This window comes from Dendrobates tinctorius, unplaced genomic scaffold (genome assembly GCF_039654945.1).
Source record: "Dendrobates tinctorius isolate UK_male_01 unplaced genomic scaffold, ASM3965494v1 ptg000310l, whole genome shotgun sequence".
Taxonomy (NCBI): domain Eukaryota; kingdom Metazoa; phylum Chordata; class Amphibia; order Anura; family Dendrobatidae; genus Dendrobates; species Dendrobates tinctorius.
The window spans coordinates 3503424-3531025 of NW_027361977.1; the positions used below are offsets into that span (position 1 = coordinate 3503424).

Below are 27602 nucleotides of genomic sequence, written 5' to 3' on the forward strand. Positions count from 1 at the left end.
TTCCAATTCTCCTTGTTTGTTGCCCATGCTTTGTGCATTAGTATAGAAACATTTTAGTTTGTGATTGGTTTCTCTTTCTCCAATATGTTTATTAATTAGATTCTTTTGTCTTTGTTCTGCCTTTCCACTTCTAATAGCAGAGTTCTCAATAGCATTTGTCAGGTGTGAATTTTTGTGGTCTTTTGCTTCCCTTCCCATGTTGTTCTAGTTTAAAGCTCTCCTTATAAGTGTAGCAAGGTGACTTCCAAATACATGTTTTCCAGTCTTCGTAAGGTGCACCCCAGCTCTAGCAAGTAGTCCATCGAAAAGGTAATTCACTCCATGATCCATAAATCCAAATCGCTGCTGACGGCACCATCAACGTAGCCAGTTGTTCACCTGCAGAATCTTATTCCACCTCCTTGTTCCATGTCCATCCACTGGGAGGATGGAAGAGAAGACCACCTGCGCTCCCAGTTCTTTCACTTTCTTGCCTAAGTCTTCAAAGTCTCTGCAGATGGTTTCCAGGTCGTTTCTTGCGGTGTCATTTGTCCCCACATGTAGTAGCAGGAATGGGTAGTCATCAGTAGGTCTGAAGAGTCCTGATATCCTGTCAGACACATCTTTAATTTTTGCACCTGGAAGACAGCACATTTCTCTTGAAGTTATATCCGGTCTGCAGAGAGCGGCCTCTGTTCCTCTCAACAGGGAATCCCCCATGCCCACCACTCTCCGCTTCTTCACAACAGTTTTCTTTCTACATCCAGGACGACTCTGGATGGATTCATATAGGTAATTTAGAGAAAATATGAGGAAATATTTTTTGCATAATAATTTGGAACACAGTGTATATATTATATTAACACTATGTAATAAACTATGTAAGTGGCAAAAAAGAGTTAACAAAAACATACGAAATAACATTTCTGCAGTCTATGAATTTGTTCTAAGAAATAGAATTGCCCCCCATCAGATCCTTGTTCACAGATGACCTCAAATCTGACCTAATAATTTTAAGGCAAGAGAACAACCTCTCTACAGTAATTTGGGTTGGAGGCAAAGCCATAACCACATGGGCAACATCTCTAACAATTTGCGGGTATAAAGGAATTGCCTCATGCACAGTCAGTTTTGATGAACGGTTGAATTTTTCTATTTGTTTGAGAGTAAGTGAAACATTTTGCTGAAATATGGTCAATCTGCTTGCTATAGGAGACGGAGTGAAATCTTTTTCCTTGCAGCAACACTTTGCCTGCTCCATGTCATCCAAATACTTGTCAAACTGCTCATCTGATGAGGATGAAGATATGGCAGCAGTAGCACTGTCAGGACCCAAGTCCTCTTGAGCCTGGCAGTCCTCCTGTAGGCCACTCATCCCAACTGCTACCTCAGTCAGAGCTTATTTTCCTTTAGTAAGCCGTTGATCATCAAGCAGTACGATGGCTAGGGTCCACATAAACAGCTGCCAGAAAAATTTTATTTTCCAATAGCTGTCTCTCTCCGTTTCATTGAAGCAGAAATGCCATCTGCGATTAAACGTCATAGAATCATAGAATCGTAGAGTTGAAAGGGACCTCCTGGGCCATCTGGTCCAACCCCCTGCTCAAAGCAGGATTTGCTAAATCATCCCAGTCAGATGTCTGTCCAGCCTCTGTTTGAAGACTTCCATTGAAGGAGAACTCACCACTTCTCGTGGCAGCCTGTTCCACTCATTGATCATTCTAACTGTCAAAAAGTTTTTTCTAATATCTAATCTGTGTCTGCTCCCATTGTTTCATCCCATTGCTTCTAGTCTTTCCTTGTGCAAATGAGAATAAAGTTGATCCTTCTACAATGTGACAGCCCTTTAGATATTTGTAGACAGCTATTAAGTCTCCTCTCAGTCTTCTCTTTTGCAAACTAAACATTCCCAAATCCTGCAACCTTTCCTCATAAGACAGGGTTTGCAGACCGGTCACCATTCTGGTCGCTCTTTTCTGAACTTGCTCCAGTTTGTTGATGTCTTTTTTAAAATGTGGTGCACAAAACTGGACATAATATTCCAGATGAGGTCTGACCAAAGAGGAGTAGAGGGAAATAATGACTTCACGTGATCTAGACTGTATGCTTCTGTTAATACATCCTAGAATTGCATTTGCCTTTTTTGCTGCTGCATCACACTGTTGACTCATATTCAGTCTGTGATCTATTAGTACACCCAAGTCTTTTTCACATGTGCTGTCACTTAGCCCTATTCCTCCCTCTTTGGGACAGGCAAAATAGCAAGTTCTTCCACTCCCTTATGAAAATGCCAGGAGTTAAATCCTCAGCTTGTAATTTTTTCGTCCCCGGTAAATGGGTGATTAAGCAATTCCTTCAATTCAGCCACCTGTGTCCATTGACCTTCATTTAGGGTTATCTGAGGGTTCGCCATATCTATAGGAAACGGTTTTAGTTCAAGGAATCGCTCAATCATTAATTAAGTGCTGCCCCACCGACTGGCTTGATCGACAATTGCCCCTTTCCCAGCATGTCTCTTCAATATGGAACCAATTTTATGTGTTCTGGCAGCAATAACCAATTTCCTCACTTTTCCAATCAGATTTCCAGCAAGTCCCTCTTGCAGACTATCTCTTATTGCCAGCTGCAGCGTGTGCACATCACAGCGCATGTGATAAATATGAAAGCGTTTTGAAGCAGCTTCAACAAGATCATCTATTTCTACAGTATAATTTTGCTGTTCTTCAGTTGTAGTATCTGTTTGTTCCTCAGTTACATGAACAGCACTGTGGCCTTGCATCTCAAACATACTGAATCCTAAATTTTCTTCTAGCTGCTGTTGTTCTTTACTCTCATTCATCAGTTTAATTGTACTTATGCTTGAAGCATTGTCCGTTACAATAGCAAGAACCTGTTCTTTTTTGAGTTCGCAATCTTGCAGAACTTTTTCCACTAAGGCCTGGAGAAACTGGCTGCTGGGATGAGCTTTAGTATCTTTTACTGCCAGTGTCTTGGTAACAATTTCTTTGTCACAAACATATCGAACATTGATGGCAAAATAGTTCACTCTGTGACGTGTGCAGGCATCCATTTTAAGAAACATGAAGCGTCTTTTGAGAGTCTTTTTAAGATCTTCCTTTTGTTTAAGGGCTTCTTCAATCACCAATTTTCTAATACTTTCTCTTTCCAGAGAAACACCAATGGATAGATAGATAGATCAGATTTCTAATCTGCTTTTGCTATTGAAAACATTATCTATGAGCTCAAAAACCTTTCAGGTGATGCGGTTTTTTAAAAAGCTGATCTGCTTTTGCAGCCGAAAACCGTATCCTCAAAAAAACGCAGCAAAAACGCTGTGTGTGAATGTAGCCTTAGATCAGGAATAGAACAGCCATTTATATGATATTTCATAACTTTCCCAAATTCCAATAAAAAAAATATTCAGCACATTCTGCATTGAACTACTGTACCCAATTTATTATATATTTTAGGAGTCGGAGTCGGACCATTTTATACCGACTCCACCAAAATGAGCACAGACTCCACAGCCCTGATCAGCACAACCAGCGATTTCTCATCTTTCCAACAAAATTTACAAAACCATTTTTTTTTAGGGACCACCTCACATTTGAAGTGAGTTTGGGGGTTCAATATAACAGAAAATACCCAAAAGAGACACCATTCTAAAAACTGCACCCCTTAAGGTATTCAAAACCACATTCAAGAAGTTTATTAATCGTTTAGGTACTTCACAAGATCTGAAGCAATGTGGAAGGAAAAAAAATGGACATTTAACTTTTTTCCCCAAAATTTTTGATTGGACACAATTTTTTTTATTTTGTCAATTGTATCAGGAGAAAATGAACCACAATATTTGTTTTGCAACTTCTCCTGAGTACCGATACCTCATGTGTGGAGGAAGACCAATCTTTAGGCGCACGGCAGTGCTCAGAAGGGAAGGAGCATCATTTGAGATTTTGAATGTCAAATTGGCTGGAATCGAGAGCGGACGCCATGTCATGTTTGGAGATGTACCAAAAGCGACATGGAGATGCCCCTGATGTACCTAAACAGTAGAAACCCCCCATAAGTGACCCCATTTTGGAAACTAGACCCCCCCAAGGAACTTATCTAAATGTGTGTTGAGCACTTTGAACCCCCAAGGGCTTCACAGGTTATAACGTAGAGCCGTAAAAATAAAAAAAAAGAAAAAAAAAAAACACATTCTTTCCACAAAAATGATCTTTTCACCCCCAATTTTTATTTTCCCAGGGGTAACAGGACCACAAAAGTTATTGTGCAATTTGTCCTGAGTACGCTGATACCCCATATGTGGGGGTAAATTACTATTTGGGTGCATGGCAGAGCTCGGAAAGGAACGAGCGCCACTTGACTTTTTTGGCTGTAATTGAGATCGGACGCCATGTCGCATTTGGAGAGCCCCTGATGTGCCTCAACAGTGGAAACGCCCACAAAGGACCTCATTTTGGAAACTAGACGCCCCCAGGGAGCTTATCTAGATGTGTGGTGAGTAGAGTTGAGCGAAACGAGTCGAAAAAATTCAAAAGTCGCCGACTTTTGGCAAAGTCGGGTTTCATGAAACGAAACCCGACCCTAGGATGAGGTCGGCCACGAGGTCGGCGACTTACGCGCCAAAGTCGCGTTTCAAAAGTTTGTTTTGCGCTCTTTTTCAGTCAATCAGGATCCACGGACACTGTGGGCAACGTGATGACATAGGCACGGGTCACCACCATCTTTCAGAAGGGCATGCAAGTGATTGGCTTGCTTTGGTGGGCGTCACAGGGGGTAAAAAAGGGCGTGCACGCCGACCGCCATCTTACTTCTGCCGATCTTCGTATAGGGAGAGGTTGCTGCTGATTCTGTAGGGAGAGCGTTAGGCAGGGAAGACAAAAAAACTGCTTCTGCTGCAAGCGATTTGGCCTGCACAACACACCAGTCAGTGTGTGCAGTGCAAGGGGAGGCTATATAGTGGTGTATCAGTGGTGTTGGTTGTTGGGCTGCCTTCTAAGGCTTCCTGAAATTCCTGCATTGCTGTTTACCCACTGCTCCGCAAACTGCTTTTTTAAAAGCAATCCCAATTTTTTTTTTTGTCCTGCTGAGAAGACAAAAAAACTGCTTCTGCTGCTAGCAATTTGGCCTGCACAACACACCAGTCACTGTGTGTGCAGTGCAAGGGGAGGCTATATAGTGGTGTATCAATGGTGTTGGTTGTTGGGCTGCCTTCTAAGGCTTCCTGACATTCCTGCATTGCTGTTTACCCACTGCTCCGCAAACTGCTTTTTTAAAAGCAATCCAATCTCCCTTATCCTCTAGTCACTTTTGTCACAGCTGTGCCATCGAGCCTGTCACATAGCGCTCAGATATTCATTGGGCCTCACACAATCCAAACGTGTCCAGTGTCAAAAAGTGTGTGCAGAGATTCAAAATCTCCCTTATCCTCTAGTCACTTTGGTCACAGCTGTGCCATCGAGCCTGTCACATAGCGCTCAGATATCAGTGGGCCTCACACAATCCAAAAGTGTCCATCCAGTGTCCAAAAGTGTGTGCAGAGATTCAAAATCTCCCTTATCCTCTAGTCACTTTTGTCACAGCTGTGCCATCGAGCCTGTCACATAGCGCTCAGATATTCATTGGGCCTCACACAATCCAAAAGTGTCCAGTGTCCAAAAGTGTGTGCAGAGATTCAAAATCTCCCTTATCCTCTAGTCACTTTTGTCACAGCTGTGCCATCGAGCCTGTCACATAGCGCTCAGATATTCATTGGGCCTCACACAATCCAAAAGTGTCCAGTGTCCAAAAGTGTGTGCAGAGATTCAAAATCTCCCTTATCCTCTAGTCACTTTTGTCACAGCTGTGCCATCGAGCCTGTCACATAGCGCTCAGATATCAGTGGGCCTCACACAATCCAAAAGTGTCCATCCAGTGTCCAAAAGTGTGTGCAGAGATTCAAAATCTCCCTTATCCTCTAGTCACTTTGGTCACAGCTGTGCCATCGAGCCTGTCACATAGCGCTCAGATATCAGTGGGCCTCACACAATCCAAAAGTGTCCAGTGTCCACAAGTGTCTGCAGAAATTCAAAATCTCCCCTGTCCTATAGACACCTTGTACCTTGTTTTACATTACTATATAGTTTGTTGGATTTTGTCTACATTTCTACCAAAAATGAGGAAGGCTGGTGGAAGAGGCCGTGGAATTGGGTGGGGGTTGGCAGCTGGTAATGATGGTGTTGGTGGTGGATCTGATGGTAGTGGCAAGAGCAAAATAGGACCGAATGCAGGAGGTGCTGACCCTGCGTCGTCTGGCTACATAAGGCCTCGAACGCTTAGTTTTCTAGGAGTTGGCAAACCGCTTTTAAAGCCAGAGCATCAGGAAAAGGTTTTGTCTTACATTGCTGACTCAGCCTCCAGCTCTATCGCCTCCTCTTCTTCAGTTGTAAAAAGTAAAAGCACTGAGTTGTCATTGGAGGCTCATGTTCATGAACCACACCTTTCCTTGTGTCCTTCACCCCAACCAAGATTGAAGGATGACGCAGGCCATACTACTGATTACTCCATGGAGCTGTTTTCACATACCATGCCTGGATTATCAAGTCAAATGGTGAATTACCCAGGCCAAGATGAATCTGACATGGAGTGCACTGATGCACAGCCGCTGATGGATGATTCTGCTGGTACATTCACTCAGAGCACTACATTGTCCTCGCAGTGTACAGAGCCAGATTCTGACCCTGAGACTCAGGTGCCCCTTCCCGCACACTATACCACCATACACGGTGACACAGAGGAAGGTGCACATGACATAGAAGAGGAGGTGATGGATGACCCAGTTGTTGACCCAGATTGGCATCCATTGGGGGAAGAGGGTGCTGCTTCCAATAGCTCAGATGAGGAGCATCCACAGCAGACATCGACATCGCAACAGCTGTTATCTGGCAGGCCCAGAGCACTCCAAAGACAGGTTCCAAACATCAAAAGAGTTGCTGGACAGCTTGTCCAGAGGGTCAAAAGATCACAGCGTGCTAGGCCACAAAATGTCTGCCAAAGTAGGAAGAGTGCAGTGTGGCACTTTTTTGAACAAAATCCTCATGATCAGGCCAAGGTTATCTGTAAGAAGTGCGCAAAGACCTTTAGCCGAGGGAAAAATCTGAAAAATTTGAATACCAGTTGCATGCTTAGACATTTAACCAGCATGCACTTGCAAGCGTGGACACAACACCAAACCTCAAGTGCCACATGTGCAACTGATCACAACGAAGGTAGTCAGCAACGCTACATTGTTTCCCCCACTGTAAGCCCACCGGTTAGCACAGCAGCAAATGTTGAGGTGTCGTTGCAAGACCACAGCAGTCAGGGAATCCCACTGTTATATCAACGAAAGACTGATTCTAGGCCATCAGAAAGAACACCAACTCCATCACCATCATCAACCCTTTCTCAGTCCGCCCTGTCCACCGCTACTTCCACCATATGCAGCTCTCAAGTCCAGCTCACCCTCCCAGACACTATGAGTAGGTCAAGAAAGTACTCAGTCTCTCATCCGCGTACACTGGGTTTGAACGCCCACATTGCCAAACTAATCTCGTTTGAGATGATGCCCTTTCGGTTGGTGGAAAGCACAGCTTTCCGCGAACTCATGGCCTATGCAGTACCATGCTATGACCTACCCAGTCGCCACTTCTTCTCTCGCAAAGCCATCCCAGCCCTCCACCATCATGTGAAAGACCGCATTGTCCATGCACTCAAGCAGTCAGTGAGCGGAAAGGTGCACCTCACAACTGATGCATGGTCCAGTCGGCATGGCCAGGGCCGTTACGTGTCCATCACTGCGCACTGGGTTAATGTGGTGGATGCAGGGTCCACAGGGGACAGCGGTGGTGGGACAGTGCTGCCTAGCCCACGGTATAGGAAACAGTTGGCTGTAGACGTTCGACCCTCCTCCTCCTCCTCCAGAAGCGAAAGCTCGTCCACAGAGCGCAGTCGTACGAGCACTCCATCAGCAGCTGCCACTGTTGCACACGATGTGTCCCCCTATCGAGCAGCTAGTGGAAAGCGTCAGCAGGCTGTGTTGCAGATGATGTGTTTGGGCGACAGACACACCGCCGAGGTGCTGGCCGAGTACTTGAAGCGACAAACTGAGTCATGGCTGGGCAGTGTACATCTTGAGGCAGGCAAGGTAGTTAGTGATAACGGCCGTAATTTTGTGGCAGCCATAGCCCTTTCAAAACTCAGCCACATACCTTGCTTGGCTCACACCTTGAACCTGGTGGTGCAGTGCTTCCTCAAAAATTATCCGGAGTTAACAGCCCTGCTCCAGAAGGTGCGAAGACTGTGCGCGCACATCCGCCGGTCGCCTGTACACTCCGTTCGTATGCAGAAGCTGCAGCGATTGCTCCACCTTCCCAACCACCGCCTCATTATCGACATTGCAACAAGGTGGAACTCCACCCTGCACATGGTGGAGCGGCTGTGCGAGCAGAGGCAGGCCATAATGCATTTGTGGGAGGATACACGGCCAGGCACTTTGAGAGCAGACATGGAGGTGACAGGTGTGCAGTGGTCGAAGCTGAAAGACCTTTGTAAAGTCCTTCAGTGTTTTGAGGAATGCACACGGCTGGTAAGCGCAGACGACGCCATCCTAAGCATGAGCATCCCACTTATGCGTCTGCTCATGCAAACTTTGACGCACCTTAAGGAGCAGACGTCTGCAGCCAATGTTGATGAGGAGGAAGAGGAGGAGGGAATCCTTGATGACATTCAGCCATTGTCTGCTCAGGGACCTCTCCTGGACGAGGTGGAGGAAGAAGAGGAGGAGGATGATGATGGGGATGATTACTTAGGGGAGGAGGATGCATCTCGTGGGGCAAGTGAAAATGTTGGCGTGGCAAGGTCTGGTACAGGGTTTGTGCCTGACTGGAGGGATGTGGATTTGCCAGAAAGTGCTCCTCCACCCAGCACTCGCAGTGCATCATTGACACCGGGAACATTGGCCCACATGTCAGATTATGCCTTGCGGATCCTAAAAAGGGACCCCCGCATTGCCAAAATGATGAACGATGACGACTACTGGTTGGCCAGCATCCTGGATCCACGCTATAAAGGCAAATTACAAAACATCATGCCACAGGAGAACCTTGACCTAATATTGGCTAATAAACAAGCAACTCTGGTAAATCGGTTGCTTGAGGCATTCCCAGCACACAGCAGCGGTGATGGTTCTCACACGAGCCGTACGGGCCGGGGGCAGCTTGGCAGAGGTGTTCGTGGTGCACACAGCAGAAGTGGCGTTGGAGACAGGGGTTTCATGACAATGTTGTGGACTGATTTTTCAAATACCGCTCACACAACTGGTAATACTGCATCGATGGAAAGTGACAGGAGACAGCAGTTGTCAACTATGGTTACAAACTACTTTTCCTCCCATATCGATGTTCTCCCACACAGGTCATTCCCCTTTGACTATTGGGCCGCTAAACTGGACACCTGGCCTGAATTGGCCCAATATGCCTTACAGGAGCTCGCCTGCCCAGCTGCAAGTGTGCTATCGGAAAGAGTCTTCAGTGCAGCTGGATGAATCCTGACAGAAAAAAGGACCCGTCTGTCAACCCAAAATGTGGATGATCTAACCTTCATTAAAATGAACCACGCATGGGTTTCCAAGGATTTTGTCCCACCTTCCCCTGCTGACACATAGGGTGACAGAAAAATGGCTTGCTTTGGTCCACCTCTTCCTGGTACTTCACCTATTTCGCCTTTTGCATCAGCTGAATGTCCAACATCAACATATGCCACTTTCTAAAACTCCCTAACTGTGCTGCCTCCCCCCCCATGGCCGGGGTCACCACCTAGCGCACGACACCGTGCGAGTGCCGTTGCCCTGGACAGGTGGGTAGGCCGACTCTTGGGCGCGGGCACTGGCACAGGGTCCCTCATAGTGCAATCAAGTGTCTCTGACGGTGGTGGTGCACACCCGCCGTCAGACACACCGCTGTACTATGAGGGGCCCAGTGCCAGTACCGATGCCCACGAGTGGGCCCCCCTTGCTTGGGCAGGGCCCCAGCATTTGCAATCTTTACCTCTCCCTGCTCCTCCGCTGTGTAATCTGGGCCGTCAAATCCATACTGTGCCTGACACCGTCTGAGCCTGCCTCCTGATGTATAGACATATATTTTGAATGTGTACGCTATCCATACATGTTATCCGGGGATACGGTACCCTTTCTAACCTTTGTGCAATCACTTGCAATCCATACTGGGCCTAACACCGTCTGAGCCTGCCTCCTGAGACATATATTTTGAATGTGTACGCTATCCATACATGTTATCCGGGGATACGGTACCCTTTCTAACCTTTGTGCAATCACGTGCAATCCATACTGGGCCTAACACCATCTGAGAATGATAGATGGGGCCCACCATACACTGGAACATTCCAAAGGTGGACATCAGACACTGGAGCAGCATTTACAGGGCCCATTATACACTAGAGCATTAGAAATGGGGCCCATTATGTTTGGAGCATTATTTGGGCCCATAAGACAGTAGAGCTTCATCCATGGGGACCAACATATACTGTAGCATTATGTGGAGCTCATCATATACTGTTTCAAACATTATATGGGACCAATGATTCTGTATGGAGAAATAGATGGGCCTCGTCATGAGATGTAAAAAGTGAGGTATTTTTCATTGTACTATACCGCTATTTCTCTGCCGTATCGGAGCATGATGAGTTGTGGTATGTGTTAAAGGGGCGCTCTTTTGCCCAGGGCACATGAAAATCTGGAGCCAGCCCTCCCCCCCCCACAGTCTGTAGCCAAATAACCCCCATTTTTCAGTGCGTAACTTGTATTATGAAGTTAATTAAGGTTGACAAGCTTAAGTAAGAAGAATTGATGCTTTTGGCATTCAAATGGGCACTGTTGGTGTGTTTCCTGTCCTCTCACTGCCGACTTTTATTCCCCATTGACTTACATTGGGTTTCGTGTTTCGGGACGACCCCGACTTTTCCCTATAATCGGACGATCTTGCTCGACCCGACTTTTGGAAAAGTCGGGTTTCACGAAACGAAACGCGACCCTAAAAAACCAAAAGTCGCTCAACTCTAGTGGTGAGCACTTTGAACCCCCAAGTGCTTCACAGAAGTTTATAATATAGAGTCATGAAAATAAAAAAAAATCTTTTTTTTCACAAGAATAATTTTTTTGCCCAAAATTTTTATTTTCACGAGGATAACAGGAGAAATAGGACCCTAACAGTTGTGGTGCAATGTGTCCTGAGTACACTGATACCCCATATGTGGGGTGGATCCCGTTTGGGCGCATGGCAGAGCTCAGAAGGGAAGGAGCGCTGTTTTGGAATGCAGACTTTGATGGAATGTTCTGCAAGCGTCATGTTGCGTTTGCAGAGCCCCGATGTGCCAAAACAGTAGAAACCCCCCACAAGTGACCCCGTTTTGCAAACTAGACCCCCCATGGAGCTTATCTAGATGTGTGGTGAGCACTTTGAACCCCCTAGTGCTTCACAGAAGTTTATGCGTTATAAGAGCTGTGAAAATTAAAAAATATTTTTTTCCCACAAAAATGATCTTTAATGAGCTATAATTTTTCCATATTACGGCCGACAGAGTTATGTGAGGGCTTGATTTTTGCGGGAAGAGCTGACGTTTTATTGGTACCATTTTAGGGCACATAACGTTTTTTGATCGCTTTCTATTCTATTCTTCTGTTCATTTTTTGAATGAACAAAACCCAGCAATTTAGGAATGCTTTTTTTTTTCCATCCATTCCGCGTGTGGTAAAATTAGTATGGCAGCTTTATCCTTTGGGTCACTACGATTACAGCGATACCTCATTTATATCTTTTTTTATGTTTTGGTGTGTTTTACACAATAAAAACTTATAGAAAAAAATTATTTTTCCATCACTTTATTCTGCAAGTTATAACTTTTTAATTTTTTCGCTGATGATGCCGTATGGTGGCTTTTTTTTTGCGGGACAAGATGACGTTTTCAGCAGTACTATATTTATATCCGTCTTTTTGATCGGGTGTTATTGCACTTTTTCCAAGCGGTATGATGATACCGCTTGGAAAAAGTATAATTTGCTACTTTTTTGTGGGGTTTTTTACGGCGTTCACTGAAGGGATTAACTAGGGTGACACTTTTATAGAAGGAATTTTTACGGACATGTCGATACTAAACGTGTATTTTTTTTTTTTTTTACATAAAAATGTGTAATTTTTAGGGGATTTTTTAGGGAATTTTACTTTCACTTTAGGTATAATACATTACAATGCTCCAGCATTGTAATGCATTATACCAATGCTGAAAGCTGGTGACACCATGCTGCGAGCATGGTCTCTGCAGCTTTCAGTATGTAAATGACCCGTAGGTCGTCATGACACCTCTGGGTCATCATGGCACAGGTCGGGCCCCACGATTACATCGCGGGGACGCCGACCTGAGGCAGAGGGAGCCCCCTACCCTCTGCCTCCCCCTCTGAACGCTGCGATCGCGCTCGATCGCAGCAGTGAGGGGGTTAACAGCCAGGAGCGGTGGGAGCTCCGCTCCTAGCTGTCCGTGCAGGATGCTCAGCCACTGCAGCGCTGAGCTCCTGTATTGATATCGGGCAGGAGAAGCTCAAATTTCAGCCTCTCCTGCTCATCACTGCTGTGTTTGGTCTGTCAGATTGACTGACCAATCACAGCGCTGTGGGTGCAGGGACCGACTGCAAGGGTCCCTGCCCCCATTGCTGTGCCTCTCCGCTTTCATAGACAGCTGTCGGTACTGAACTGAAACTGCGTGTTTACACGCAGTGACAGTTTAAAGGCAGGACGTGCAGAGTCCGTCATGGTGCAGGAAGTTACCTCCTGCCATGACGGACTCTGCACGTCCATAGACATTAAGGGGTTAAGGGCATGAAAATTCAAATTTGAAAAATTGCAATATTTTCAAACTTCAGTTTTTTCACAAATAAACGCAAGTCATACCAAAGAAATTTTACCACTATCATTAAGTACAATACGTCACGAGAAAAGAATGTTAGGGTGGTTTCACATTAGCGTTTCAGGGCGCTGCGACAGCCTGCGCACAGCCGCCGCTAAGCCCCACCTACGGGCGCATGACGCTGCATGCATCCCCCATCTTTATCACTGGGGACGGAGGCCGCGCGCAGTATGCGTTTGGTGGCACATGCGTCCTTTTGACGGTGCGCCGACCAGCGCCTAACGCAACCTGTTGCAATTTGGTTGCGCTCGGCGCACCATCAAAAGGACGCATGCGCCGCCAAACGCATACTGCACACGGCCTGCGTCCCCAGTGATAAAGATAGGGGACGCAGGATGCAAGCAGCGTCATGCATCCGTAGGCGGAGCTACCGGAGGAGGCGCAGCAGGGGCGGGGCTTAGCGGCGGCCGTGCGCAGGCCGTCGCTGCGCCCTGAAACGCTAATGTGAAACCACCCTTAGATCACCGGGCTCCATGGAAGCGTTCCAGAGTTATTACCTCAAAGAGACAGTGGTCAGAATTGTAAGAATTGGCCTGGTCATTAACATGCAAACTACGCTTGGGGGTAAAAAAAAAAATGGTTTTGTAACTTTTGTTGGAAAAATTAGAAAAATCACTGGTCACCTTTTAACCCTTAAAACTTATTAAAAAAAATTATGTTTCAAAAATTGTGCTGATGTTAGACATGTGGGAAATGTCTTTGATTTAAGGGGATAAAAAAATAAGTTTGAAAAATAACTAAATGTGCCATATTTTTATTTTTTTCACAAATAAATGCAAGTCATATCGAAGAAACTTTGCCACTCATTAAGTACAATGTGTCACAAAAAACAATCTCAATCAGTGGGATCCGTTGAAATATCTCAGTTATTACCACATAAGGTGACACTGGTCATAATTATAACAATTGGCCTAGTCATTAACATTCTAACAGACTTGGTGGTAAAGGGGTTAAAACAGGATTTCTCTATATGATAGCACGCCCCCCAAAAATATAAATTCCAAAAACTCCTATGTAGAATTAGATTAAAAGAAATTATGGCACAATATTAAGTGACTTTTAATGACATTTTATAGCAGATAAATAATGCAAGGAAACATTAACATGACAGAACTCTATTCTAGATCGCTTCATATCCATGTGATCAATCTAATATCAGGTTTAAAACATACTGAAAAATCCATGTGAATCCACAAAAACACATAGTATATATTACATGTTACAGTTCACAGATTTACTTCTGAGTAATAGGAAAGGAGTTCTGGTCCATGAGCTCTCCAACCTTCTCCTGGAGGACAGCAACCAATTCAGCTAAGACAAAAACGTGAGTTTCATCCAAGTCCTGAATAATAAACTTGGTTCCTAAAGCATTAGTTTCATCCAAGTACAACAAGAACTGTTTCATAGCTGGATCACTGCAAATACAAACATTAGAGGGTACACTGGTCACACAAACAGCAGGCTTTTGCACATTACTCAGTGAAAGTTTAATACGGTAATTCACAAAATTACTTAGCAAAGTTGTACAAGGGCCAAAAAACGTCGGGACTTTAGCTGTTATGAAAGTACAACTTGCATCAGTTATTCATGGTGGAAGTTGTAGTTTTAACAGTTTGAACAGCATAGTCAACTAAGCTTTTTGAAACCGGATCCTTAATGCACTACCAGGTTGTCATTTTTAAGTTTCTCCAGTGTAGTAACATTTTTATCAAGCAACAGACTGCGTATTCTAAATTGTCATTTTATCAAGTCCACGTACAACTTTTTACGAAATTGTCTACTCAAGCGATTAAGTACACACACGGTCAAAATTGTTGGTACCCCTCATTTAATGACAGAAAAACCCACAATGGTCACAGAAATAACTTAAATCTGACAAAAGTAATAAATAAAAAAATCTATGATAATGAGCAAATGAAAGACATTGCTTTTCAACCATGCTTCCACAGAATTAAAAAAAAAATACAACTCATGAAATGGTCCTGGACAGAAATGATGGTACCCTTAGCTTAATATTTTGTTGTACAACCTTTTGAGGCCATCACTGCAATCAAATGATTCCTGTAACTGTCAATGAGACTTCTGCACCTCTCGACAGGTATTTTGGCCCACTCCTCAAGAGCAAACTGCTCCAGTTTTCTCGTGTTTGAAGGTTGCCTTTTCCAGATGGCATGATTCAGCTCTTTCCAAAGATGCTCAATAGGATTTAGGTTAGGGATCATAGAAGGCCACTTCAGAATAGTCCAATAGTAAAATGTTTTCCTCTTACCCATTCTTGGGTGTTTTTAGCTGTGCGTTTTGGGTCATAATCCTGTTGCAAGACCCATGACCTGTGACTGAGACCAAGATTTATGACACTGGGCAGTACATTTCTCTCTAGAATGCCTTGATAGTCTTGAGATTTCATTGTATCATGCACAGATTCTAATACAGGAAAGATATAAATATTTGTACGATGTTTGCCAGTAGATAGAATATTTAGAATTGAAAGTCCTCAGTGTTTTATTTTGTGTATAAATATGTGATTCTTCAGATGTTGTATTAGTCTAGCCTGATGAAGAGACCTGAGTAGTATCAAAAGCTTGCAATGTTTTACCATCTTTTCAGTTAGCACAGATTCTAGACACACTATGCCAGATGTAACAAACCAGCCTCAGAACATAACAGAGCCACCTTCATGTTTCACAGTAGGTAAAGTGTTCTTTTCTTGATATGCTTCATTTTTCCATCTGTGAATATAGAGCTCATGTGCCTTGCCACAAAGTTCAATTTTTGTCTCATCTGTTCATAGGACATTCTCCCAGAAGCTTTGTGGTTTGTCAACATGTAGTTTGGCAAATTCCAGTCTGGCTTTTTTATGATTTTTTTTTTTATGGTCTCCTCCTTGGTCATCTCCCATGAAGTCCACTTTGGTTTATAAAATGACGGATGGTGCGATCTGACACTGATGTTCCTTGAGCTTGAAGTTCACCTTTAATCTGTTTAGAAATTTTTCTGGGCTCTTTTGTTACTATTCGTATTATCCGTCTCTTTGATTTGTCATCAATTTTCCTCCTGTGGCCACGTCTAGGAAGGTTGGCTACAGTCCCATGGAGCTTAAATTTCTGAATAATGTGTGTAACTGTACCAAAAAGGAGGGAGAGAGACTAGGCTAATGCTAGCATGCACATCCATGTATAAAAAATTGCAAAACCTTTATTTCATAACTAGCTGAAGAGCCCGGTGTTGCCTGGGCATAGTAACCAACTGTGGTTAGTTATAACAAATTATAATGATTATATTGCACATAAAAACATTTCACATCATATATTCAACACTACAGATTTGCAACACAAATTAACTAAACGATTACCCAAGTATTGATAGTATTTTATTTTCAACTCATTCAAGAGCCTTTTGATAAACATGTGTATCTGTGTATCTAACCCTATCCTGTGTGATATCTGCAGAGCTGTGTATCTAATCCTATCGTGTGTTACTGACTGCTCAGCCATGCATCTAATCCTATCCTGTGTGATACTGCCTGCTGAGCCGTGTATCTAATCCTATTGTGTGTGAAATTGTCTGTTGAGCCATGTATCTAATACTATTCTGTGTGATACTGTGTACTGAGCTGTGTATCTAATCCTATCCTGTGTGATACTGTCTGCTGAGCCGTGATCTAATCCTATCCTATGTGATACTGACTGCTGAGCCATGTGTCTAATCCTATCCTGTGTGATACTGACTGTTGAGCCGTGTATCTAATCCTATCCTGTATGATACTGACTGCTGAGCTGTGATCTAATCCTATCCTATGTGATACTGACTGCTGAGCCATGTGTCTAATCCTCTCCTGTGTGATACTGAATGCTGAGCAGTGTATCTAATCCTATCCTGCTTGATACCATCTGCTGAGCCGTGTATCAAACCCTATCCTGTGTGATACTGACTGCTCAGCCGTGTATCTAATCCTATCCTGAGTGATACTGAGTCTGACTGCTGAGCCGTGTATCTAATCCTATCCTGAGTGATACTGAGTCTGACTGCTGAGCCGTGTATCTAATCCTATTTTGTGTGATACTGTCTGCTGAGCCGTGTATCTAATACTATTCTGTGTGATACTGTGTGCTGAGCTGCGCATCTAATCCTATCCTGTGTGATACTGTCTGCTGAGCTGTTTATCTATTCCTATCCTGTGTGATACTGAGTGCTGCTATGATTAAGGGTCAAACATGATCCGAAACGCGTAAGGCTACTTTCACACATCCGGTGTGTGGGGTCCGGCGGCGTGCGGCGAAAAGCCGGGCCGCCGGATCAGGCCAGCAGCCGTGACACCGGATGTGTGTGCGGCGTCTGATACGGCTCGGACGTGATTTAAAGGAGCCGCAGCAGGAGGTGGACAGAGACAGCCGCTGAGAGAGACAGCTGCTGAAAGGGAGGTGAGGGGAGGGTAGGAGAGGAGAGGGGAGGGGAGAGGAGAGGGGGTTGGAGAGAGAGAGAGACATGTGGGGTTAACACTCAGTGTCCGGGCGAATCTCTCTCTCTTGCTGGGCACTTGTGGGGTTAACCCCACAGAGAGATCTCTCTCTCTCACCCAGACACTGAGTGTTAACCCCACAAGTGCCCGGCGAGGGAGATCTCTCACAAGTGTCTGGGTGACAGAGAGAGATCTCTCTCTCTCACCGGGCACTTGTGGGGTTAACATTCACAGAGTCCGGGCATGCGCTGTGGAAAAAGCCGGTCCGGCGCTGAGAAAAAACGTTGCAGAGAACGTTTTTTCCAGACGCCGGACCGGCTGTTTTTGCCGGATCTGGCAAAAACCGGATACGCCGCATAGGCATCAGGCGCGATGCGGCGATAATGAAACTCTATGGGGAAAAAACCGGATCCGGTGGCAACAGGCGCCGGATCCGGTTTTTACACTTTTCGCCGCATCGCGCCTGATGCACAAAAACTGATGTGTGAAAGTAGCCTAAGCCTACACATGCTTTTATCCTAGCTGGAATTGTATTTTTTAATGATGGATTAAATAAAGGCTTTTTCTACATCGTGTGCTGGAACTACAAAAAAGTTTTTTACTGACTGCTGAGCTGTGTATCTAATCCTATCCTGTGTGATACTGACTGCTGAGCAGTGTATCAAATCCTATTCTGTGTGATACTGTCTGCTGAGCCGTGTATCTAATACTATTCTGTGTGATACTGTGTGCTGAGCTGTGTATCTAATCCTATCCTGTGTGATACTGACTGCTGAGCCATGTGTCTAATCCTCTCCTGTGTGATACTGACTGCTGAGCTGTGTATCTAATCCTATCCTGTGTGATACTGACTGCTGAGCCATGTATCTAATTCTATCCTGCAGTCTGTGTCAGAGGGTGGTCTGTGTTGGCACGGTAATAAATTGTGTTATTTCCAGCTTTACAGAAGAACGATAACACCATAGAAATGATAATAGGCAAAATTGTTTGGTGAATTGGAATGCGCGGGGTTAAAATTTTGCCTCACAACATAGCCTATGAAGGTCTCGAGGTCCAGACGTGTGACTGTCCAAAATTTTGTGGCTGTAGCTGCGACGGTGCAGATGCCAATCCCGGACATACAACCATACATACACACACACATTGAGCTTTATACACTGTGTTCCAAATTATTATGCAAAAAGAGTTTAGGAGTGATAAGGTTAGAATTTTTTTGTTTGTCATTTAAACTCATTGATGGTGATGTGTGTCAGGGCTCTTTATATCACTGAAAGCAATTGCAGATACCTGTGCAAATCAGTTTGGCAGGTGTGTCCAAATAAAGGCAAGACTACTTAAGAAGGCTGTTCCACATTATTAAGCAGCCTACATTTTTTGCTAAAATGGGAAAGAAAAAGGATGTCGGCTGCTGAGAACCAACAAATTGTGGAGTATTTAGGTCAAGGCATGACTACAATCAACATTGCCAAGACACTTCATCGTGATCATCGCACAATCAAGAAGTATGTAGCTGATTCTCAGCACACACGTGTGTGCGCTAAGGAAAAATTGAGGACTCTTTCCAACAGGCAATTGTGTCAAGTTAAAAGAGCAGCTGCAAAAATGCCTTGTCATAGCAGCAGCCAAGTTTTTGAAGCTGCTGGTGCCTCCAACGTCCCCCGAACAACAAGATGCAGGGTCCTTCAGAGGTTTGCAGCTGTGCATAAGCCATCCTGTCGACCACCTCTATCCACTGCACACAAGCAGAAACGGCTCCAGTGGGCCAAACGATACATGAAGACTGACTTCCAAACTGTTTTGTTCACCGATGAGTGCCGTGCAACGCTCGATGGTCCAGATGGATGGAGTGGAGGATGGCTGGTTGATGGACACCCCATGAAAACACGGCTAAGGTGCCAACAAGGAGGAGGCAGAGTAATGTTTTGGGCTGGAATCATGGGGAGAGAGATTATCAGCCCCTTTAGGATCCCTGAAGGGGTAAAGATGAACTCCATAATCTATGTGGAGCTTCTAAAACAGCACTTCCTGCCATGGTTCAAGAGGAAGAACCGTGCTTTCCGCAGCAAGATCATTTTCATGCATGATAATGCACCGTCTCATGCTGCAAATAACACATCTGCATCACTGGCTGCTATGGGCATAAAAGAGGACAAACTTATGGTGTGGCCACCATCTTCCCCTGACCTCAATCCCATTGAGAACCTCTGGAGCATCATCAAAAGGAGTGTCTATGATGGCGGGAGGCAGTTCACATCTAAGCAACAGCTCTGGGAGGGTATTCTGTCCACATGTAAAACAATTGATGCACAAACCATCCAAAAACTGACAAATTCAATGGACGAGAGAGTTCAGAAGCTTCTTTCGAACAAGGGGTCCTATGTGCAAATGTAACATCACCTAGAATAAAGTTTTGACTTGAAAACTGTTTGATTTCATTTTGTAATAAGCTGATAATTCTTATAATTTCACAATTGACCATTTTTTTGTTCAAAATAAAAATAAAAAGATTGAAAACTCTGCTGTGCATAATAACTTGGAACATGCATTTTGAGTGTTTCTTATTTTTAAAAATATACTGTTTTCATAGGCAGTTTGTTCAAAAACATTGCAATTATACTAGAATATTAGATGGCTGGAAAATAACAATGACTGCAATTCATATAGGTAATTTAGAGAAAATATGAGGAAATATTCTTTGCATAATAATTTGGAACACAGTGTATATTAGATGGACACAAATAAGATTAAAACCATTTAAAATACATACATAAACCAATATCCCAACACATCCAGAGAAATCCCATGGACTTTAAATGCCACCCATAATGGGCAATGAAAAGCCCCCTGTGCAACAGTGAAAAAAGTACATAGTACAGCAATACGTGGCCAGAATGTAAATGTACCAAATAAACAAGAAAATCAATCAAGCATAATATAATCAGTATGCCTTGAATACCAAGAGATTGTTTCTCCTATCTAGCCTGAAACATACAATTGGCCTCAAGGAAATCACTGGTGCAGGTAAAAGCCTGCAGAGAATTGCATAATAGCTAAAGAGTGCAAAATTTGCAGTCAAACCATGATCTCCAAGGGAACAGCCAAACATGGACAGGGGCAGCAGAGTCCCAACGGGGATGGGGAGGGAAGGCGGGAGTGGCCCCACGCGTATTGCCACTGCAAAGGCGGCTTCGTCAGGGGAAGTTGATCCAAAACGAAATAAGACTGGTTTAAATACTCATACCAATAGCCACAAAAAGAAAGGAACGCCCAGAAACACACCTGGCACCGAGTAACACAGCAACGTCACAGCCCTGGCACCGTAAATGGTAATCACTATTCTGATGGTATTCGCGTTTGCGCGCTAAAGATAACCGGATGTTGTAGCTGCAACCATGGTAGCAAGCGCGTGTGCACACTAAACAATGCATGGTCATGATAGTAACCAAGCGTGCGCATCAGAGATCGCAAAAGATTGTTACTGCCACCATGGAGACAGATGTGCGTGCGCATAAAACATCGCGCGGTCATAACAACAACCACGTGTGCGTATTAAAGCCACCATAGTAACAGACGCGCGTGCATACAAAATATTACACATTCATTGCAAACCTTATTATTAGAGAGTAGAAATAATAGGCACATATGTACAAAAATGGCTATTTAAACAAGATAGCAGATGTATTGCGGCTAGTATATAACAGAGTGTGTTATCAACGGATATCGCCTGCAAAGAGCGCGCGTGCACTGGTACCAGCACAAAAAAGAAAAAAGTACGAAAGAATTTGTATGCATATATATGGAACAGAGAAATGTATATACGGCCAAGTATGATTTAATAGATAATATTAGGTAGTAAATGGGTCCATAAAGAATCAAAATAGGGTCAATAATCTTAGATAAGATCCCAAAATTATACAGAAGGATTGAAGGCCAGACAACAAGGCAAACGATTAAACAATAGAACAAAGTTGCATATCAGAAGTGCCTTATCGATAATAAAAATTCAAAGACCCTATGTTGGTGTAACGAACCCATTATAAACCCACCCTCGACAATATCATGGCACATATATTTGCAACCAGCAGATATAATCCCAGTATCCGCACAAAAAATGCATATATACAATGCTCATCAACTATGCATATCAATACGTACTAAATACGTAATAAAACTAGATATCCAAAAAAATACTATACTTCATCCGGGAAGGTCCGATCCAGATCCAAATCATGTCCAAACATCGTTGCAAGGAAATTCTTAGCGTCCATGGAGATAGAAGACAATCCATAATATGTTGGGTATCCAGAGAGTATTACAATTCATCCAAGGAAATTCGGTGCAGATCCAATCCATATCCTAGAGCTGGCTCCCCAGAAAGCCACATAGTCCATAACAAAGAACTGATACCCAGAAAGCCACATTGTCCATAATAAAGACTATGATAATTGGATTAAAAAATCCAATTTCCATGAGAGACAGGAAATTCCCCTATGTGGGATGATAGCTGGGCCCATTTTTACAATAAGGCAACATGCCCAAGCCAACATAATAGACACCTGTAAACAAGAGAATAGGTACAAAATAAGGGGATATAATCACACAACGAGAGGGGGGATATTCATCCCAAAAAACGGTGCAGAGTAATTCTTCATTGAGCCCTATTGGTGCTACCGAATTTAAAGCATAAATCCACCGGGATTCTATGCGTAGCAATAGCTTATGTGAGCTCCCTCCCTTGGCTCCCAAAAAACTTTTTGTAGCCCAACAATCCTCAAATTCTTTGGTGAACCCCCCGTGGATCTCCAGGAAGTGCCCAACAATCCTCAAATTCTTTGGTGAACCCCCCGTGGATCTCCAGGAAGTGGGTGGCTATAGGAGTGAGCGGTTTACCCTTTTCTCGATCAGTTGCTGCCAAATGTATAGTAGATTATGCTTTTGGGCCCTCTTTCTTAATTCTTATGTTTACCCAACATATCCTTTATTGCAAGGGCAAATGATGGCATAGATCACATCCCTCGTTTTACAATTCACATTCGTCCTTAATGGATGTCTCTTGGAGTTGACGGGATCTATAAACAGATCCCTTGTTGGTAGCATAAAAGGGCAGATATTACAATCCCCACAGGGGAACGACCCCTTGATTATAATACCCCTGTTAAGTCGGGCATTCCTTTCTTTTTGTGGCTATTGGTATGGGTATTTAAACCAGTCTTATTTCGTTTTGGATCAACTTCCCCTGACGATGCCGCCTTTGCAGCAGCGATGCGCGTGGGGCCTCTCCTGCCTTCCTCCCCATCCCCGTTGGAACTCTGCTGCCCCTGTCCATGTTTGGCTGTTCCCTTGGAGATCATGGTTTGACTGCAAATTTTGCACTCTTTAGTCATTATGCAATTCTCTGCAGGCTTTTTCCTGCACCAGCAATTTCCTTGAGGCCAATTGTATATTTCAGCCTAGATAGGAGAAACAATCTCTTGGTATTCAAGGCATACTGATTATATTTATGTTTGTTTGATTTTCTTGTTTATTTGGTACACTTACATTCTGGCCACGTATTGCTGTACTATTTACTTTTTTCATTGTTGGACAAGGGGCTTTTCATTGCCCATTATGGGTGGCATTTAAAGTCCATGGGGTTTTTCTGGAGGTGTTGGGATATTGGTTCATGTATGTATTTTAAGGCTATGTGCCCACGGTGCGTGTTAAAACGCACACCAAAAACCTGACTCCTTCACAGAAATCACGCGTTTTTTTCTGCGCGATTTCGCCGCGATTTTCGTGTGCGATATTCAAGCACTTTCCAAGCGATTTGAAGCATCGCTTGGAAAGTGATTGACAGGTTGGTCACACTCGTCAAACATAGTGTTTGACAAGTGTGACCAGGTTTTTACTATTGAGGCCGCCTATGCGGCATCAATAGTAAAAGATAGAATGTTAAAATGCTAAAAAAAATAAAAAAATCAGGGTATATTTACCTTCCGGCGTCCCGCGCTGCATTCCCGGGCCACAGCGTTCCCAGTAATGCCTTGCGTCCTGTGATGACGTAGTCTCGCGTTGCTATAGCGATCTCGCGAGACCGCTAGAGTCACGCGAGACTACGTCATCACTGGACCGTGCCGCAAGGCATTACTGGGAACGCTTAGGCCGGGAATGCAGCGCGGGACGCCGGAAGGTAAATATACCCCGATTTTTTATTTTCTATTCTTTTTTTTTACAGGGGTATGGTACCCAGGGCCTGGAGGACAGTCTCCTCTCCTCCACACCGTGGGTACCAACCGCACATGAGACGCTTAACTTCCCGCATGGTGGGTATAGCCACATGCGGGAAGTAAGCGATTCTCATGCATTCCTATGGGTGCGGAATCGCGGCAATTCTTTGCGATTCCGCACAAAAGAATGAGCATGCTGCGATTTTTTCCGCGATGCGATTCCGACGCGGAAAAAAGCGCAGCATTAGCATAGCATGTGCGGAATGCCATAGGAATGCATGGGGGGCGTTCTGTGCACGATTTTTAAACGTTTTCGCGCCGAAAATCGCGGCAAAAACGCTTAAAAAATCGCTACGAGGGCACACAGCCTAAATGTTTTTAATCTTATTTGTGTCCATTATGAAATAAAGGTTGTGCAATTTTTTATACATGGATGTACATGCTATCATTAGCCTAGTCTTTCTCTCCCCCCTTTTTGGTCCTCTTGTTTACAGGCTAGGTATTGCACTCCACTAGATAGTGTGGTCTGATAGTAGTGCACCCTTCTATATATTGTATATTGTGCATAATGTGTGCAACTGTAGTCAAAGGAACATCAAGCAGCTTGGAAAGGGTCTTTTAAATTTTACCTTTAACATGTTTGTCTATGATTTTCTTTCTGATCTCCTGAGACAACTCTTTCCTTAAGGGCATGTCACACTAAGAGATATCACTAGCAATATCGCTATAACTAGTGACGTTATAGCGATATTGATAGCGATATCGCTATGTCTGATACTTACTTCCGACCGGCTCCCCCGGCTGGTTATCGCTGATCGCGCGAGAACGTTCAGGACTGTTTCTCGTTGTCAGCTTCCTGCGGCGCTTCCTGCTGTGAAGACGAGCGACGCGTGGACGCAGGCGGGAGGACGCAGGATCGCCTAGTGTGACAGGTAAGTAGCGATCCCCGTCCCCAGCGATGTCGCTAGTGAGATCTGCCTGTGTGGCAGCTCACTAGCGACCACTTAGCGATGTACCAGCGATCCTGACTGCGTCATATCGCTGGTCGGGATCGCTGGTACATCGCTAAGTGTGACAGCACCTTTAGTTTCCTCTGATTCATGTTGAGTGTGATACACATCATGTCACCTAACAGCAAAGTGAGTACATGTAGCCCTATATACAGGCCCACTCACTGATTCCAAGATTGTAGACACCTGTGATGCTAATTAGTGGACAAACCTTGATTTAACATGTCCCTTTTTGTCACATTATTTTCAGGGGTACAATCATTTCTGACCAGGCTTATTTCATTAGTTTTATTTTTTTCTGACTTTCATTTGATCATTTTCACAGATTTTTTACTATTACTTTTGTCAGATTCACGTTATTTCTGTGACCATTGTGGGTTTTTCTGTCATTAAACAAGGGATACCAACAATTTTGACCACATATGTAGCTGATTCCTTGAGTAGACAAATACATAAAAAGGTATATATGTACTTGTTAACATGACAACTTAGAATACACAGTCTGTTGCTTGATAACAAAAAAATTGTACTACATTGGAGAAACTTGAAAATGACCACGATTTATCCAACCTGGTAGTGCATTAAGGATCCAGTTTCAAAAAGCTTAGTGCCTATGCAGTTCAATACAAAAAAAAAAAAAAATACAAACCAGCTGGACATTTGTCCAAAGGACACCACTTCCTTTTGCACTTCTGTCCATTATGATAAATGGTCCTGTATATAAAGAAGAGCATTTCTAATTTTACACACAACCTGATGTGTACATAGATAGATAATGCCACAAAAAAGTAATTGCAAAACAGACTGAACAAACAAGTTTTCTCATGGCTACAACCCCTGTGCATTTCCCTACGAAGACATATGGAGGTTCTCCTCTCCATGAATATTTTTAAAGCTCCTGTACACAAGGCCACCATCAGGGCATTACTACTGTATGGGGCCCGGTGAGCAGAAGAACAGAGGGGGGACATAAACCAGCCTCCCCTTGTATTTTTGCTCACCGGACCCCAACATGCAATAAAGTGCTGCGCGCCATGCACAATTCAGCTGGGCGGTTTCCCGGAGCTCAACGGTCATCTAACCTGAACGGCTGCGCAGCTCCAGCTGTCTCTGCCTTCCCTGGAAGTCTGGTCAGGTGACGAAGCGTATGCGATGAAGTCATCGCATATACACCGGCATGTACAAGGACACCAGAAGCAGAGTTGTGCCTGCAGGGGATCGTCTGTGAGGCAAGTATGAAAAACTTTTTTTCCCCCCTTAATAAAAAGAATTAAATGGGTGATGGGGGTGGGAGGGTCTGCAATTGATGAAGTGGGGGAGGGGTACTATAAATACAAGGCTCTGTTCTGGGCACTGTATTGTTCAACATCTTTATCAATGATTTAGATGAAGGAATTGAGGGTACAATGATTAAATTTGCTGATGACACAAAGTTAGGAGAGATAGCTAATACTAAAGAAGAGAGAGGATTCAAAAAGATATAAATAAACTGCAGCAGTGGGAAGCAACTAACAGAATGGTTTTTAACAGGGAAAATTTCAAAGTACTACATCTGGGCAATAAAAATGAAAAAATCATATACATAATGGGAGGAATAGGACTAAGCAACAGCACATGTGAAAAAGACTTGGGTATTCTAATAGATCATAAACTAAACATGAGTCAACAGTGTGATGCAGCAGCATGGTGGGTGGATGAATTTCGGGTACAAAGGGTACTGGATCAACAGATACAAGGTATATATAGTATAATAAAATACAAAAAATCTCTATGTATTTCAGGAGGCAGACATGCTCACACGCTCAGCATGGATTTGACAATAATGTAAAAAGTGTACAGTATCACCAGATACAAGGTATATATAGTATAGTTTAAACATTCTAAATCTCCGTAGACATTTCTTGAGGCAGACACAGACGCTCTCAGTCCCAGCATGCATTAGCCAAGAATATAAAAAGTATAAAAAGGTTACTGTATCACCAGATACAAGGTACATATAGTATTGTTTAAACATTATAAATCTCCTTATTTTTTTCAGGAGACAGACCAAGACGCTCTCAGGGTCAGTATGGATTACACAATATAAAAAGCAGTAAAAGGGTAATGGATCAGAAGCGTACAGCTGCATACAGTGTAGGGGTCATTGTGAATCTCAGTATATATTTCCAGAGTCAGAAACAGACTCTCACTGGCTCAATATGGTTTATACCACTATATAAAAAGCAGTAAATGGGAAAAGGTATCACAAGCGTATAGCTGTATACAGTGTTGGGGTAATCTTAAATCTACAAATATATTTCTGGAGTTACAGACAGACGTTCACAGGCTCAGTATGGATTACACCAGAATCTAAATAGCAAAAAAGGGTACTGTATCATTAGCGTACAGCTTTTTCCAGTGTTGGGCAAATTTTACATCTTGGGATCTATTTCCGCAGTCACCCTCAGACGCTCACTCACTATGGATTTGACCGTAATACAAAATGTCGATCAAAGGTACTGTATCACAAGATAGGTGTATATAGTATAGGGTAAACTTTTTATCTAGGTATATATTGAAGGACTAAACCACATACGCTCACTCACTATGGATTATACCGTAGTAAAAAAATTAGAACAAAGGTACTGTTTTCAGCAGATACCAGGTGTATATAGTATAAGTGAAAATGTAAATCACTCTATATATTTCCAGAGTCACATACAGATAGTCAGCATGTATTTCTCAGTGATACCAGCCGGGACACGGTACTGTGTGAGGAGCGTACAGCTGTATACAGTGTGGGAATTAATGAACGTTTGTTCACTGTACAGAAAAAAAGAATAAAAGTATTAGTGCTGTGTAAAAAGCTGTCTGCACAGCAGTGTACACACAGCAATACTGCTAGAAGGCAGGCTAATAATCGGCACTGATGCACACAAGAAAATCCTCCCCGTGACTGTATTCTAA

General features: G+C 43.7%; 2 protein-coding genes across 8 annotated transcripts in view; both read right to left on the reverse strand.

Moving 5' to 3' along the window:
* SERAC1 (serine active site containing 1) overlaps window positions 1-27602 on the reverse strand; it is a 1540408-nt gene that overhangs the window by 1443428 nt on the left and 69378 nt on the right. The gene's annotated exons all lie outside the window — the stretch shown is intronic.
* GTF2H5 (general transcription factor IIH subunit 5) overlaps window positions 13720-27602 on the reverse strand; it is an 83261-nt gene continuing 69378 nt past the window's right edge. Inside the window, exon 2 of one of the 2 annotated variants that reach the window (XM_073561013.1) lies at window positions 13720-14396. In XM_073561013.1, coding sequence (XP_073417114.1) covers window positions 14216-14396 — 181 coding nt within the window. In that variant the 3' untranslated portion in view covers window positions 13720-14215. The remainder of the gene's footprint in view (window positions 14397-27602) is intronic. The other variant, XR_012227034.1, reaches the window with a different exon arrangement.